Consider the following 16517-nt stretch of genomic DNA (forward strand, 5'->3'; position numbering starts at 1 on the left):
ACTTTTCACTTTGGCTGTGTCTACACTAGCCCCAAACTTCGAAATGGCCATGCAAATGGCCATTTCGAAGTTTACTAATGAAGAGCTGAAACGCATATTCGGCGCTTCATTAGCACGTGGGCGGCTGCAGCACTTCGGTGGGAATAAGGGGACATCAACGTAGGCGGGATCCTTTTGAAAAGGAGCCCCGTCGGGTCATCAATTTCGAAGTGCCCTGGCTGCCCGCATGCTAATGAAACGCTGAATATGCGTGGCCATTTGGAAGTTTAGGGCTAGTGTAGACGTAGGCTTTATGTAATAAATTTCACCTAATGCATCATAATTCCGGGCTTCAGCGCACTGACCCAAGTCCATTAGCCCCCCACTGCATAAAAGTCCCATTGATTATGAACTCAGCTGGCAGGGCCATCTCTGCACATGCCTGCCCTGCTTCGTAGGCACCAGCAACGCTGTACAAGTAACAAAGGCCCTCGAGCCCAGGAGGGCAACTGGAACTCTACTTGTTTTATTTGGTCCAATAAGGTTCCTAGGATTTCCCTTAGAGCAGGAGCCAATTCTTCTTCATTCAGGGTGGACCTCCATCTGCCTTTCACAGAATCACATGTGCACCTGGTTCATATCCACAAAGCTAGGCTGGTGGCTGTCCGGTCTGATCCCCACTTGGAGACACTGAGTGCAGAAAGTGGGGGCTCGGAAAAACCTTAAAAATACCTCGCCTGTATAGGCTCTGCTTTAAAAAGCTCCCCAGGATCACAGATTTCCTGATCTTGGGGGGTAACTGCCCCCCCACTTTAAAACACAGGAGGACACACTTGGATATCTCCCTGTGGGGTTACCCCTAAGCTTCACCCCTCTCTTCGGAGGGACTTGGAAATACAGATAAGAAATTAGACCTATAATCTGACAGCTGACCTTTTGGTCTAGGGAGACACTTATACAGACACTCCTTGGGACACAGGAATCAAATCATCGCCTTAAAAAAAAGAAATTTTATTAACAAAAGATGAAAAATATCAGCAAAGTAAATAGAATACTTGGTTGCTGGGTATAATCAAAGCAACTAAAATCATCAAGGTTAGAGCTCAGAGATTTACTTCCCTGTGATTCAGCTTAGAAGTTAGAGTACAGGGGAAAAATACATCAACCAGCCTGGAAAGTCCCACACAAAACCCAAAATAAAAATAGTCTGATGGCATCTAACTAAACATTTCGTTTCTACTTGCATATCTGTGCACTGATTATCATGTGGCCAGGATATTTACTGGATTCACCAAGCATATTGGTCTCTCCCTGCTCCACTCGCAGAACAAAGACATTCTCTCTGCAGGCAAATGTTTCAATTGAAAAGAATCCTTCCCTCTCCCCATTGGCTCCCCTGGCTCTTTCCGACAGACAGCCCACTTTCTCTGGGTTTAACCCTTTACAGGCATTCTTTCAAGGCAATGAAAGAGATGCTGGCCTTGTGCGGTACCATGCAGCACAGTTAGACAAGTCACACTACAACAGAATAACTCACTGGGGTGTGAATTGTATTGTGGTGTTGGTAATTGTAGGACTGGAAGAGTGAATCTGTTCATGTCTAGGAGTTTTTGTTAGCCACTGGCCTCCGTACCTAATGCATTATATATCAAAGGCAGGGATGTACACGGCACACCCTGGCCTTCAGGATGGTAGTGCAAGGGGGGAACGAGCACTCAGAAATCTAGGAACACAGCAAGGGCAATTGGAGAGAATCTTGGTCTCGGAAGGGGCCCAGGGAAGCATTTGCAATTGCTTGAGCCTTTAAGAAATGCACCTGGGAACCTGAGTTTAAATGCCCTGCTCTCTTGAGAGTGACAGGGTCTAGCTTTCTCTCCATGGAGCAACTGAGCTGCCTAAGCTCCTTCCGTGGCTTTGAACACTCCACAGTGCTGTAGCATTCAGTTATGTGCACGAGATCCTGCTCCGTCTGGAGAGCAGTAAGACCCAGCCGGTAGTGCCGGGGTGTGGCTTAATTTTGATTTTTCCTCAGGACGATGCTGCACTTGCACCAGACGGCGGAGAGCAACTCCTTTGGAATCAGGCCATGTCTGAAGGTAGGACGGAGTAAACCAGTCACATTACACCTCGCTTTCCCTATGTTGCTTTTCCCTGAGCTACTCTGTATAGAGCTGTTTAGTGTTCATGGCCTTGTGCCACCACACCAGGTGACAAGAGCCTTGCTCCTAGGAGCTAAGCTTTGAAATGAGACAGCTGCAGCTTTGTAAATATGCTGCGGATGGAGAGTTTATCAGCACTGCATTAGCAGAGGAATAGCCGTCGGACCAAACTACGAGCAAAGCCGGGTCAGACCCTTCCCATGCAGTATCATGGTTGTCTAGACAGGCCGTTTCAGGGTCATGATGTGGTACATGAAATGTCCAGATCCTGAACTTTCCTGAGACATTTGGAACCTAATGTGGCTCCTGAGTGGGACGAGGTGGAAAACAAGAACTCTTTTTTTGGGGCGGGGGTGGGGAGAGAAGTTTCCGCCTTTGTTTTGGTTCCACCTTGGTATAAAAACTGGAGCTTGTGGAAAAGCAGAGATGGAGTGCTCCTGATTCAACGTAGGAATTGTCTGTTGCATCCCAGGTGAGTGCCCCCAAGGTTGCTGGCTGCTCTTTCTCTCTCTGACCAGATGTACCCTAGACCTGAGACACCTCCCTAATTAACTTGTTGTTTCCTGCGATACTTTTTCATGAGAAGTTTCATTTTTAAGGACCAAGAAGTCCATTTCAGGAGGGCAAGGGGAAGCAGGTAACCTATGTACTGGGACTCTGCTGCTTTGACTGTCAGGGAGGGAGGGGAAAGTGTACAGCTTGCGTGAAATACTCCTCTGCCCTTCCCCTCACCAGCCGGGAGTGAAAGGCACACACCTAAGCCCTGTACTTTCCCCTTGCTCCCTGACAGTCAGGGAATGTTAAGAACAGCGTCCCAGTGCACATGGCTGCTGTCCCCTCCCACCCCTCCCTTCCTCCCTCCCAAATGACACCCTAGTTGAGGACTCAATATTTTCTGATGAAAATACATTTCATGGATAAAGCCCAACTCGCTGTCCTGTGGAATAAGATTTGGTATGAGCCTGAACCAAGTCCCGGGAGCAAACCCCTCTGAATTATTTCCCCAAATTCTTCCTTAAATGGACGGTCCACCTCAGGATGGATGGATAGTGCTCTCTCTGAAGTACCACCGTCTGCCCTGGGGATGCCTTTCTGACACCCGCTGGCTTGCCGCTCGGTTAAATGCTGCCTTTCTTCTCAGTCGTGGAGGGCAAAGCGTGCAATGCGCCATTAGCTCACAGCACAGAGGACAGCCTGCAAAGAGCCAGGGGATGCAGCACCAGGAGCTGAGATTACTCTCAACTGGTGTGGGGGTGGTGTTCTGGAAAGTCAGACCCAGCCTCTGAGTTCCACTGTGTGGGGAGAGCGGAGGGCGACTGGAATTTTCGGACCTATCCCAGCCTCATACAATGATACCATAATGTCGACTCTACCTATGAGCAGACGGTGATGTCAGTCTCCATTACCCACTTGTTACCTTTCCCAACAAGCCCCTTTATGGTTTCTCCCACACTGCCCCTTGCACCCACACACACCTACTAAGCAACCTCCCTCTCCTCCTTCCCATCCCCCCTTAAAACTTTCCTTCACCAAAGTGCCTGCCCAAAACCTGACAGTGGTTAGCCTTGGCCGTGCTGAGAGCACTGACTATTGTGCGGATGGATACAGTCTCATGGGTTTCAAGCACTCTCCTAGTGGTATCTGTCTCTAAGCGCCTTGGATGGGGACCATCTGTTCATACTGTTTCTGTATAGCACCTAGCACAACTGCTCCAGGGTGCCGAGCCGCTCATGTAATATAACTAGCAAATACTAGTGCGATAATCACGGTAGTAATGCAGTGCACCCTGGCACCAGCTGGCTAGTTAGGTGGAGATCTGCAGGGAATGGGACACCCTGAAATGTGAAGCTGTCCCCTTGACCCTGTGCAGTGACTCTGACGCACGCTACAGGCTTTGACTCTCAGTGCCAGACAGTGCGATAGGCTCGGCCCTTGTGTTGTGCTGGGCTCTGCTGGGGTGGGGAGGCTGTGTAGTGCAGAGTGCACATGAAGAAGCTGAAGTTCCTCAGCACAGCTTTACCGAGAGTATCCCTAAGCTGCTGCTAGCTGACTGGAGGGACGGCTGGTAAAGGGAAGCAGCATTAGCAGGCAGCCATAGAGAGGCTGTCAGCCAGTGGTGGCTGTAGTGGGGCAGTCTGGCACCCTGCTGGATTAGAGTTGGCCTCAGCCTCGTATTTCAAAATTCAGCACTCCCTGATGCACCTTTAAGGAAATATGTCTGTGGCTATTATTGCTTATTCAGTTAAATAAGACAGAACGCGCTGTTCCGAGTACGTATAACTTCTGATATTTCCTTGTGATGATAGCTCTCGAATGGGTGAGATCGTGCTTTGGAGAAAGCCAGAATAATATTTTTAGAGGCTATCACTGCATTCACTTTTCATCGTCTGCTCCTTATTAGTGGTAGCTGCTTGCGCGGATTAGGCATTTTACCAATGCACCAAAGCACTGGCACGAATCACAGCAATTTGCAGATATATCTGCAATGGGTACAATTCAATTGTCAGTCTTCATTATGTAGCTGTTAATCAAATCCACTGGCTAGACAAATTAGCTGCTCTGCAACTGATCTCCCAGCCACAGGCTGGGTGATTTCCAGGTTTGGCAGGACACATCCTGTTTTGATCACGGCTAAAGCACTGCTCTGCTGAAACACTCCACTTTCCCAGCTGCACCAAAGGGTTAAAATGGAAGACGCTTTCTTCCCCAGTGCAATGATCTTCTTTCACCATTCCAAATTGCAAATATCGCACCTGTGGACAACTCCTGACAATAGTGTGACTGGCCAATTTTCACCAGCCCCATGGTGCGTTGCCAGGTGGACATGGGTAATGGCCCAGCTCTTCTATCTTTGGCAGCAGTCCTTGGAGAAGGCTGGATCCACGGGCATGTGTTAACCTGCAATTGACAAGAAAGGGCGCTGGTTTAAGGTATTTCTTTATTCCTTTTTCATGGCTGGTCTGATGCCCATGGGTTAAGCAGGAATTCAGGCTGCAATTTCTGCAACATTGCACCCGGCAAAGCGCTTCTTGAGTTACATTTTAGTTGTCACCTGTGTCAGAAACCTATGTATGAGGCTCTTCCCTGTGCTGGCTGAAGTCTTTCAGTACAAAGTGGATGGTGAGGTGGTTGTTTCTTTCTCCTGCTCATTGATCTCTCTATATTTCACCTCTTCCTCTCCAGTGCTGTGAATGTGGTGAATATAGGAAGGAACGTGACCCAATTAACCATCAATATAGAGAAATGAAAAAGGTGAGGCTGTCAAAAGGCCAGCCTGTCAATTTTTCTTCAATTAGTTCAATGTACTCTTCAGTTTGTGTGTGTGTGTGTGTGTGTGTGTGTGTGCGCGCACGCGTGCGTGCAAGCATTTCTTTGGTCTTACCACATCAGCAGAGTGAAAACAGTTAAAATGCAAATAAACTCCCTGGCAATGCAGGCTAGATTCTGACAGCCTCTAGGCAATGTGGCCAGGGAGGCTATTAATTCCTTCAGTGCTCTAATGAGCTCCTCCGCCAATTTGTGTTGTCTGGGATATTTGGTCAATGGATTAGAGGTTTCCTGGATGGCTGCAGCCTTTGCAGGTGCACTGTGGTTTGTGGCGTTGGTGCCTATTTGAGAGGTTTAACCTGCAAATGGCTGACATGCCGCCTGCTGTGTAATGAGAATTCTGTGCTGCAGAATCGGTGCTTCTAAGCTGTAATTGTAATTCTGACATCTGTCCCGTTCCAGGTGCCTGTGGGCAGGGGTTTGTGATCTCCAACAGATGACAAATGTGTCAAGACAAACAGGAATGCACATTTGCTGCATCAGCCTTTCTTCCTGCTCAGTGGGATCAGATGGGAAGTTTCTTCTGCAGTGTGAAAGGCCCTTTTTAAGCCAAATTCAGATATTAGGTTTAGACTGGGCTGCAGGAGCATCCGTTATGAGGCACCACCAGATGGTCTGTGTGATTGCAGGCTGGGTTTGGAGCTTGAGCTGTTGCTACAAAGATGCCACCAGGTACTACTCAGACAGGGTTCCCCAAGGCCTCTTCCAGAGGTTCAGTTGCTGGCTGCAGGAAGAGTTGACATGTGTCCCCAGGAGTCTGGAAAAGACATTAAAGGAAAGTCAAGGCCATCATTTTCCTAGGCAGTTCCTTTCACAGCTGCTGAGCCACCAATACAAAGGTGCGACTCCAGACAGCTGTGAGAAGGGCTTCCAAATTTCTATCCATCATCCCAGCGGTTGCATTTGCTGGCTTGTGCCCTGCAATGGTGCACGGTATGCAAGAGCTGGCTTCCTAAGGCAGATAAAGCAAAGCCCAGCTGCGTTGCTGGCTTTTCTTACAATACTGTGTGTACAAGCCAGGACACGTGTTGTGCCTCCTATTCAGATTGGGACAAGCTGGTGGAAAGTTGCCCTCAGCGATGCTTTGTATCCCTCTCTGATGGCCATGAATGCAGCCCTGAGGCACTGAGCATACAACATGGACTTATTCTTAAGTCGCCCATCCTGGGACTACCTGTGGCAGACCCAAGGGCTAATAACCAAAAAGAAGAAAACCTTCACACCAGCCTATAGCAATCAAGGGTGGGACAGATCTATTTTTAGACTCCGCTGCAGAGGAAGCTGAGAACAAATTGCACCACTGGAGACAGTGCAGCTTTATGGCAGTCATTAGAGCTGGGAAGCCACTTTCATTATAAGCTTTTTTTCCTAGGCATGTGCCCTTTGGGCAGAAATCCTCTGGGCTTGTTCCCAGGGTAAAGGTGACTCTTTCTTCGGGAAAGGGCCAGGAGGCTATTTTTTAATTAGCCAAGCATCAAAACAACTGCGTGCGCCTTTCTTTTGCGGTGTGGTGCCTTACCAATGGGGTGGGGGACCTCAGAACCCTTTTTGGGTTGCAGATACCTCAGAAATGGCTTATTTGTAAAATATCAGATGTGCTCTAGAGTTGTAGACTGGTGCTTCAATAGGCGTATTTGACAATCCTAACCTGTGTGTGTGAGCGTGTAGGAGCGGAGGAGCATCTCTTTAAATAGCTCATCAGCCCTCCTGTGGTGCTCCTCATGTTGTGTTTTAGCCACCATCAGAACTCAAAGGGCAGAGCAATGTATATGCAGTTCAGTCATGCATGTTGTGCAGCTCGTAAACACAGCTATTTGGAACCCGCTGTGCTTGCGTGGGCCCTTCCTGGGTCTGGAGAGGTTGTGGAATCTCCATCGATAAAGGTATTTAAAGGCAGGTCCTGCGGTGAGGGCAGGGAATTGAACGTGATGATCTCTTGAGGTGCCTTCCTCTTCTACTCCTCTATGATGTATTTGCCAAAGAGGACAGGACTCTACAGGGGCACTTAGCTTTCACGTTTTTAAAGTAGAAGAAGGATTGTGTCAAGGTGGATGGCCATGCTCTGCCTGTGCTCTAGCTCTGGGAGACCACTGGCTCTGACTAGCTCATCAAAATGCCAAGGAGTGTTTCTCTGGGGAAACTGTATGGAGGCGAAAACTTGGCAAACACTCAGGCAATAAAATACGAGACATGTCTCATAATTGGGCATCCCACGTGTTCTGGAGGTGGTCGGATTCTGAGACCAAGTGCAGGGATCTCTGGCCAAGATATATTTGCTGAAACGAGGAGTGAGGATGGACTAGCTCTTTGGCTGCCGGATCCTGCTGACAGTATAACTGTAGCCCGGGGCATACTTGTTATCTCTTATAGATGCGTATGTGAGTACATAGGTGCGCATTTAACTACATCAAACCTTATTAGCTGTCTCTGTGCAAATCCCTTTCCACCCGTGTGTCCTCCTGCCCCTGGGGCTGAACTGCAGTGACATTCAAAACACAGTGAAATGTTTGTTTTTATGGAGAGAAACTAACGTGTGACCCTAGAAACAAGGGATTAAAGCAGGGGTGGGCAAAATACGGTCTGCGGGCCAGAACCTCAGGCAGGGCCCTTTCCTGCTGCGCCCCCGCAGCACTTGGAAAAGCTGTCTGCGGGGCCATGTGTGTCTCTGAACGCTGTGAGCCTGGCGGGAAGAGGAGAGGCTTTGCACGTTGCCCTAACCCCCGGCACAATCTCGCAGCTTCCATGGGCCGGAAACTAACCAGTGGGAGCTGCCTGCTTGAATAACCGGCAGTGCATGAAGTACCCCTCCCTCTCTTGAGCTCACACCCTTCAGAGAAGCACACATGGCTCTGCTGGCTGCTCTGAGTGGCCTGCATGGGCATGACAGGGAGGGAGCCTGGCTGAGGAAACCAGGTAAGTGCCTCCCAGCCAAAGCCTGCCTCTGGCACGCCAACCCCTCCCTCCCCACAGCCCTCTGTCCCCCTCCTGTACGGTTACCCCACATAAACCAAATCCTCTGCATTTCTGCTCGTGCACCCATGCCCCCTCCCAGACCCTGCACCCCAGTCTCTTACCCCTACTCAAACCTGCTCCTGCCCTCAGTCACAACACAAGCCCTTGTACCCCAGAGACCTGCGCCAAACCCCTCCTTCACGCAAACTCCTGCCCAGATCTCACATCCCTTCCTGCGCCCCAGTCCTTTACCCCAAGTGCACTTCTGCACCCAGCCTCCGTCCCAGCTCCTGCATCTCCTCCATTAATATCATGGAAGAGTGCGGCCCTTGGACACTTACCAAATTCTCAGAGAGACCCCATCAAAAATTATTGCCCACTCCTGGATTAGAGCCATAACAGCATGCACACAGTGTGTTGCTACTTATCAGAGATTCCTGCAGAAATTACTGTGCAGGAGAAGTAGTCCAGCAGGTATTCACAAACTCTCCCTTGGGCTCAAGAGCCAACCCTCCCCCCTCCCCACCCCCGATTAACTCGGGAGGATTCAGAGCTCTATACCATTATTGGGTCTCTTCTGAGCTGTCTGAGCTAAGCCTTTCCCTACTTGACTCTGTCCTGAAACAATAAGATGGTTTTAATAAGTGAATGTAGAGATTGGCTGAGTCCTTGGTACTGATTCCTGACTTGGTCTGGTTTAGACTTGTGAATCACAACCTGTTCTGATTGGAAGATCAGGGCTAAACTCTGGGTTGTAAACTAAACCAAGGCTTCACTCCCACCTCTGCAAAGTTAAAGTTCAGCTCCAAGGGTGAGTGATGAGAGCTGATGTGAAACAGAATGAGAGTGGCTGGACACGGTCGCAGAGCGTTCAGCTCTCCAGGAACTTTGCATTTTCTCCAGGTGAAACCCCCTAATGGTGGCCACTTCAATGAGGTTCCTGGGTTCCCTGTGATGGTGCTGCCCCTTGCAATATGAGTAGGGCTGCTCGGAAAATTTCAGACAAAGTGGAGTTACGTCAACAAACATCAGTTTGTCAGGCCCAAAATGCTTTGTGAAAACAGTCTAGGTTCAGCAAATTTTCATTAATTCAGAGATGGAGGGGTAGGAGAGCCCGGTCTGTCAGATTTCCAGATAGCCAGCTTGCAAACTGAGTGTCAAGTTGAGTAGCTGAAGGCTTGGGGGACTGTGTTTTGTCTCAGACTCACCACGTGTTGGTGTTTCTGAAACTTTTTTTTTTTTTGGAAGTTCTGGTTTGGGAGCAGTTTGGTAAAAATGTGGTTTGATTCTGAATCCAAGTGAAACCACATTTTAAAGGGGGGCTCTGTTGGCTTAGGGGTAGGATTCTCCTCATGAATTACCTGGATGATGGGATGGATTTCACCCTCAGCAAGTTCGCAGATGACACTAAGCTGAGGGGAGAGGTAGATATGCTGGAGGGTAGGGATAGGGTCCAGAGTGACACAGACAAATTCAAGGATTGGGCCAAAAGAAATTTAATGAGGTTCAATAAGTGAAGAGTGAATAAGTGAAGAGTCTTGCACTTAGGATGGAAGAATCCCAAGCACTGCTACAGACTGGGAACCAATTGGCTAAGCAGCTGTTCTACAGAAAAGGGCCTGGGGATTACAGTGGACAAGAAGCTCCACTGGGGATAGAAGTGGACAAGAAGCTGGATATGAGTCAACACAGTGTCCTTGTTGCCAAGAAGGCTAGTGGCATATTGGGCTGTATTAGTAGGAGCACTGCCAACAGACTGAGGGAAGTGAGTATTCCCCTTGATCCAGCACTGATGAGGCTCCATCTGGAATAATGTATCCAGTTTTTGACCCCCCCCACCGTCCCCACAACAAAAAGGATGCGCTCAGATGGAACAACTGGGCTTACTTAGTCCAAAGAAGAGATGAGAGAGGGTGGATTTGATGGAGAGGCTGTTTTCAGTGGTGATGGATGACAGAACAAGGAACAATGGTCTCAAGTTGCAGTGGGGAAGGTCTAGATTAGATATTATAAAAACTATTTCACTAGGAGGGTGGCGAGGCACTGGAATGGGTTACCTACGGAGGTGGTGGAATCTCCATCTCTAGAGGTTTTAAGGCCAGACCTGATAAAACTCTGATTAGGGTGGTTTATTTGGGGTCGGTCCTACTTTGAGCAGGGAGTTAAACATGATGACCTCCTGAGGTCTCTTCCAGTCCTCATCTTCTATGCTTGTATGAAACATCGTGGGAACCAGAAACTCTGCCATTTGCCTGTCGGACTGGGGCTGTCAGGCTGTAACACTGCCTGCACTCACAGCTGCTTAAGAGAGCCCCGCCCATGGTCTGGACAGCCAAGCATCCCCTGTGAGAGCTTGTGTGGAGCCATGTTGTGCGTGAGAAGGAGCCCAGGGACGTTTCGCCTGTGTCAGGGCACTTAGTTTCACTGTGGCCATCACAGAGCAGAATCACTTTGAATCCATCTCCACTCACTGGCTCCAAGGAGCACTTCCAGGCATGGCACACATCAGGGTTTTTATGGCAAAGGTACAAACCTCTAAAAGAAATGGATTCACATCTGAGGAGGCTGGTGCTGGCCACTCTAATAAGCAGTGAGAGGACCCAGACATATTGATTTCTCTAAGCCAGCGTGGAAAGCGGCCACTGCAGGGCATGTGGGGCTTATTCAGTGACTCACCTGAGTGCAGCCATATTGAATGGAGAGGAAACCCCAACTGCCAGCCGGCCAGCACCAAAGGACACCCTACTGTTTGTTTATACAGCTCCCACCAATGCTCTTTCCTGCAGTTTTCACTGCGCTGTCATTTGTCCATTTATTTTATATTCTGCCCCTGCTATCAAGGCCTTGCAGCCATCTTCTTTCATAAGCTCCTTTCTCATATCCCTAATTTCCAAGACAGCCCAGCTTTCCAACCACACGTCTGGAAAAACTGCAGGCTCTCGAGGGATTTTCTCCTCAGTAGCTTTATCATAGCCCATAGCAGTGACAAAGATCCATTAGATCTCTGTCTATCCGCTGCCAATGCAGGAGTGCTCCCCGTTGACACTCCCAAGTGTTTTGTTTTGCCTCAAGGCTGTGTGTGTCTGGACCGAAAATCCTCCCCGAACGGAAAAGTCAAATGACATCACCAGCACACGCACGACTCTCTGGAGGTGTTTTTTTTCAACAAGAGAGAGGCACCTGCCAAATTCTTCCCTGGTGCAGTTCTGCAGATGTCAACAGGGATGCATGGGGATGAACTTGGCCTGACGGCCCAGGAAAAAGAGGAACTTAATAAAGAGTGGAGCAGAGGAGGATTTTTGGTGACAGCCAGGATGAAATCAGCTCTCCTGCCTTTGTCGGGGAGTTGGCATGCAAGCAGCGGCTGATGGCTATCCCCCAGGATTTCCTGCAGGGAGGGATGATGGGCATAGTGTCATGGGGAAGATTGTTGCTGCCTGATAGAATGGGATTCGTACAGGGGTTTTTCATAGTAATGGGTAAGTGTTGGGTACCCAGAGCTGCTGCTTGTCAGTGTATCATCCTGGGTGAACGCAGGAGTTTTCCTGGTTAGCTTCTGTGACTGTATCTGCAAGCTGCTGTCCTTCCCCTTGCCTGCTCCCCCACTGCTGGCAGCCTGTCTTGTGCTTTGAACCCCAACCATGGAGAAAGCCACAGCTTATGCTTTCAATGTGAGCTCCTCAGCACAGTTCCCCCTCTGTGTCTGGTCCTCGTGCTGCCGCCCTTGCTCCAGTGGGACTTGAGTGGAGCAAAGGGCTCCTCCAGGTCTATGAAGGAGGCAGAAAGAAAGGGGCCTTTAATTAACCAGTAGACAACAGCTTGCAGCCCTAGGGAGCTTGAAATCCAGATCGCTAATGATTATTCTCCCGAGGGTGGCAGCAAAAGGCATCAGTCGGGATCACAGCTCACTGGGCTGCATCTGGCACAACAGCCAGCCTCAGGCCTGGTGATTCTTGTGGCGTGGCCCCATCTTGCCTGCAAGCAGAATTCACCCCTGCAGCCAAGGTAGACTCAATGAAGCATTACAGTGGAAACTGGGGAGGAAGAGCCCTGGGTGGAAGGCCCATTTCTGGAAAGCTGCCAGGGATTGGATGGGTGAGAGGAGTGATAAGGAGAGATGGAACTTTTCATCTGTAGGCCACTGGTTCAAAGCCATAACAGGAGGGTCAGACCTGGTTTTCCAAGGTATTCAGGCATCGCAATACATTGAAAACTCGGGCCTGCAGTGACAAGAGGCTGTTAGCATGTTCCATCTGCTCAGAGAAGTGACGTGAGCTGCTCATGCTGTCTCCCCCAGTTGTCTGGTTTGCAGGATGGCTTCTCAAGCAGTGAGGTGAGGGTGGAAGAGGACACCATGGGGGTCTCTGCCAAGCTGGTGGGCTGCCATACACCACTCCTAGTTGCAGCGGGGGAGCTGCTACCTCTCTTACAGCTGGCTAGCACTGCTGAGTTTTTCCATCCCCCTGTTGCCGTGGGAAATGGCCCTTGCATTAAATCCAGTTCGCGCTAGCCCTGGGTCATTGAGGTTCAGCATTTTCTGCTGGGTGGCAGTGGCTGGACCGTGAGCCTTTGATTGCATGCGAATACTGCCTACTGCACCCATTAGGGGAATCTCACCACCTCAAGTGAAGTCGAGACTGGGAGTGCAAGGGGAAGGGTGGTGTCTCCATTCTAAGTGGCTTTCCCAGCCTCCGCCCGCCCTTGACGACTGCCTAACTGACATTTGGAACGGTGGAGAGCCCCGAAGCCAGGGATATAAAATGTGGTTCCCTGTGCGGCAGGGCTTGCTGCGTCCTATGTTGGTGCTCAGACTTTGCTCCACTTCGTTATTTTGCTCTGGTCCCAAGCTGCTAACCTTTGGAGCAGACCGCCTGGGAGTGTTGTGTATAGACTGTGTCCCTTCTGTTTGGAAAAGCTAGTTCTGCAAGAAGCCAGCCCGCTATTCATTTATATGCTCCTCACATGAGCTTCAGGAACTCACTCACTCAGTCTTCCACTGGCATCCAAGATTTATAGCCTGCAAAGATTCTGTTATTCGGACAAGGAGCCAGGCTAACGCGGTGATGGCATTAGACTGTGAGAACATTCTCCCCTTGTTCTGGGCATGGAATGCAGCTCACACTGGGCCTCTGGAGCAGTCTCTGTTTTGTCTCAGACTGCAGATTTGGAGCACTTGCATTTTTGCCTTTCCCTTTGATAAGAATATCACTTTCCCCATGGCTTTGACTTTTGTCCGTTTCCTAGTTTCTGACAGATAAAGCTGCTGTTTACGTTTAACTCCTAGAAGAGGGAGTTGTCAGGGTTGTCTTACTCGTTAATATCACATCAGTGCAACATTACTGGTGCTAAGATCTACAGGGGAAACAGCATATTGGAAAGGAAGAGATAAGGATGTAGTTCAGGCAGCTGGGCAGACTGGAACAATTTAACTGACTTAATGTAACAGCAGGCTGGAGTATTTGGCAAGAAGAGAAAAGAGTGATGGTTAGTTTCCAAATTGCTGTGGCAATATACAGAATGATATCAATTGTAGGAAAATATAAATCAGCTGATTAAATCAGTAACTAGCGGTCCTAAATACAGGGTTTAAAACAATCACACAAAACCTTTAATTAAAATCTGTGACTAATTGTGCATTTAAAATTATAATTTTTGTAGCGCTGGAATGGGTTAGTGCATATATTTAATAATAATGGTGTAACTAATAATAATAATCATTTCTCTGCAAGTCCCAGTGGTAGATACTGTGCTGAGAAGAGTTAATGATGCTTTTCATAGATTCGTAGCTCGTAAGCACCACTAGGATCATGCAGTTGGACTTCCCTTAATTCGTTTCTGCTCGCAGCCCAACCATTGTGAACCTATAGCTGATGCCAAGGCCCAGTCAGAGGATGGTGGCCCCCTAAACCTGTCAGGCTAGAGGTTGGGACACTCAGCTGGGGGATGAGACAGCTGGCTTAAATCTCTGCTTTGAGCAAAGCAGAGGGGGGATTTGAACCCTCACTCCAGGTGAGTGCTCTGGTTCTCGTCTATGGGAGATCAGAAGAACAGCTGCAGCGCCACCTGCTTGAAGAGCCTCATGAGGCTCAGAGCTGCCCAGAGGCCTTTTAAAAATGGCAGCCCCAGGAAAAAAGCTGGACATCTTCGTACTCAGGGTGCGGGGGCCGGGGCGAGGGGAGCGTGGAGCAGGGCAGGAGTCTCTAAGACACTGAGCTCGGTGCTTGCAGCAAAGTTCCATGAAACCTCTCGTGCCTAGTTTCCACAGAGCTCAGCCGCAGTCAGTCACAGGTGAAATCCAAAATGGCAATAGATCCAAGTCATCAGGAATTGCTGTGGGGTTTCTGCCTTTCCTGCCTGTACCTCCTGCACTGAACGCCACCTGACACCACAAGGCGTGACTAAGGTGCCGTCTCGCTAGCAGGTCAAGTGCTGGGCTCATGAAACCTTTTGTGGTGCCGGAAGGAGAATCAGTGCGAGCTCCTTTGGCCCCATGGCACAGTTACCCAGAAGGCGCCTCTGCACCCACCAGACTGTTTGCGCTCTTTGGAGCATGCTGAACCTCCGCGTCTTCACTGTGTGATTGGTTTTCATTCTGTTCAGAATGAAGTAAAAACCATTCAAACCTTCCCCACCACTTCATTTTGGATCACTTGAAATACTTTGTTTAGCTGAAATGGAAATGTTCTGTTCCAATTCCAACTTCTGAAATATTTATCTTGTTACTTGTAAAAGAAATGTTGAAATGGAAAGGCATTTCCAAGGGAAACATCAGAATGCTCTCTGCCTACCTGACCAAATGCTTATTTTTAGTTTTTTATTCCCAGAACAAAATTATCTGCAAAACTGCACCGTCCCATGGAAAACTTTAGTTAGGACAAAACTCCATTTTCCGATGGAAAAAGGTTTGGTTAGAAAGTTTTTGAGCAGTGTTAGTCATTTCCATAATTTCCTCTCTGGGTATCCTGGTGCCCTTTTTAATTTCCCACTAGTGTTGGTTCTGAGTGTTTGCATTTTCCAAGAATCCCAGCTCTCATTTTAAAGTGTCTCCTGTTGTTCCTTTCCCCCGTTTTAGACTGAAGAGAAGCAGAAGGCCTCTGCTGCTTTCGCTCAGCTTCAAGCTGCTATGGAGACTTTGGGAATCACGGTGGATGAGCAGAACGCCATTTGGCGTGTGTTAGCAGGGATCTATCACCTGGGAGCAGCAGGCGCATGTAAAGGTAAAGGAATGATTGTACCTCTTATCTGCCTGGTTTTCCTTCAACTCTTGCCTGGCTGCTATTTTTGCAGGTTGAAGAGGAGGGAGATGGCAGCCCAGCCAGATACAAGCTTTTCCTCTCGGGTCAAATTGTATAATTAGATTGCGTAGCTCATAATTTATAGTCCAACTAGATTTTTGTTAATTGCTCCTCTGCTTTTGTGTGCTGGTCTCTCTGGGAGCTTCCTCCCTTTTAATGCTGAGGTCACAATGACAGGAACATGAGGTGGAGCTGGGAATGCGGTCACCTGAACTGGGGCAGACTACGGCCTCAGCTACATGATCATCTGGGCTGTCTCCCTGGCTGCATTGGCGTGTGAGGTCTAGAACAGATGTTACTGTCTCCATGTAAATATAGAATGACCTCTGGGGTGAGGTGATAAGGCCCAACACAAACTGCACGCTGCAGATGGTTGATCAGAGCGACATTTCTCTTGTAGATACCAATAACAATGCCTAGATAACAATGCCCCCAGGCATACCACGGTGTTCGTCTGCTGGGTTTGGTACAGGGCCCAGCTCTCCCCTTGCATCGTATAAATCTAAGGCATTATGCTGGTTTCAACTTGGGCGAGTGAAGAGTCAGGCTTATGCACTGGTGCCAACAACTGCTGCAGGCCCTGGGGCAAAGGAGAGGGGGACCTGGCTCTGTGCCCCGGAAGGGGAGGGACTAAGGGCATTTGGCCCGGCTGGGTCCCCCTCCCAGCTGCATGTCACTGAGGCAATTCAATGGGGTCTGGGGACAATGGGCAGGCCTGGGTTGTACCATAGACTAGACATTAGGCCATTACTTCTCTTCCTGTCATTCTTCCCTTCCCTAGGCATGTCCAAAGTTTGGCTTTACT

The 16517-nt window shown here is 49.1% G+C and overlaps 1 protein-coding gene across 8 annotated transcripts in view; it reads left to right on the forward strand.

Annotated features, from left to right (window-relative positions):
- MYO18B (myosin XVIIIB) overlaps positions 1-16517 on the forward strand; it is a 196557-nt gene that overhangs the window by 24669 nt on the left and 155371 nt on the right. For all 8 annotated transcript variants that reach the window (XM_075013071.1, XM_075013075.1, XM_075013073.1 and 5 more), the window contains 2 exons: positions 2012-2075; positions 15490-15634. In XM_075013071.1, the coding sequence (XP_074869172.1) occupies positions 2012-2075; positions 15490-15634 (209 nt within the window). The remainder of the gene's footprint in view (positions 1-2011; positions 2076-15489; positions 15635-16517) is intronic.

Source organism: Carettochelys insculpta, chromosome 18 (assembly GCF_033958435.1).
Source record: "Carettochelys insculpta isolate YL-2023 chromosome 18, ASM3395843v1, whole genome shotgun sequence".
Classification (NCBI taxonomy): domain Eukaryota; kingdom Metazoa; phylum Chordata; order Testudines; family Carettochelyidae; genus Carettochelys; species Carettochelys insculpta.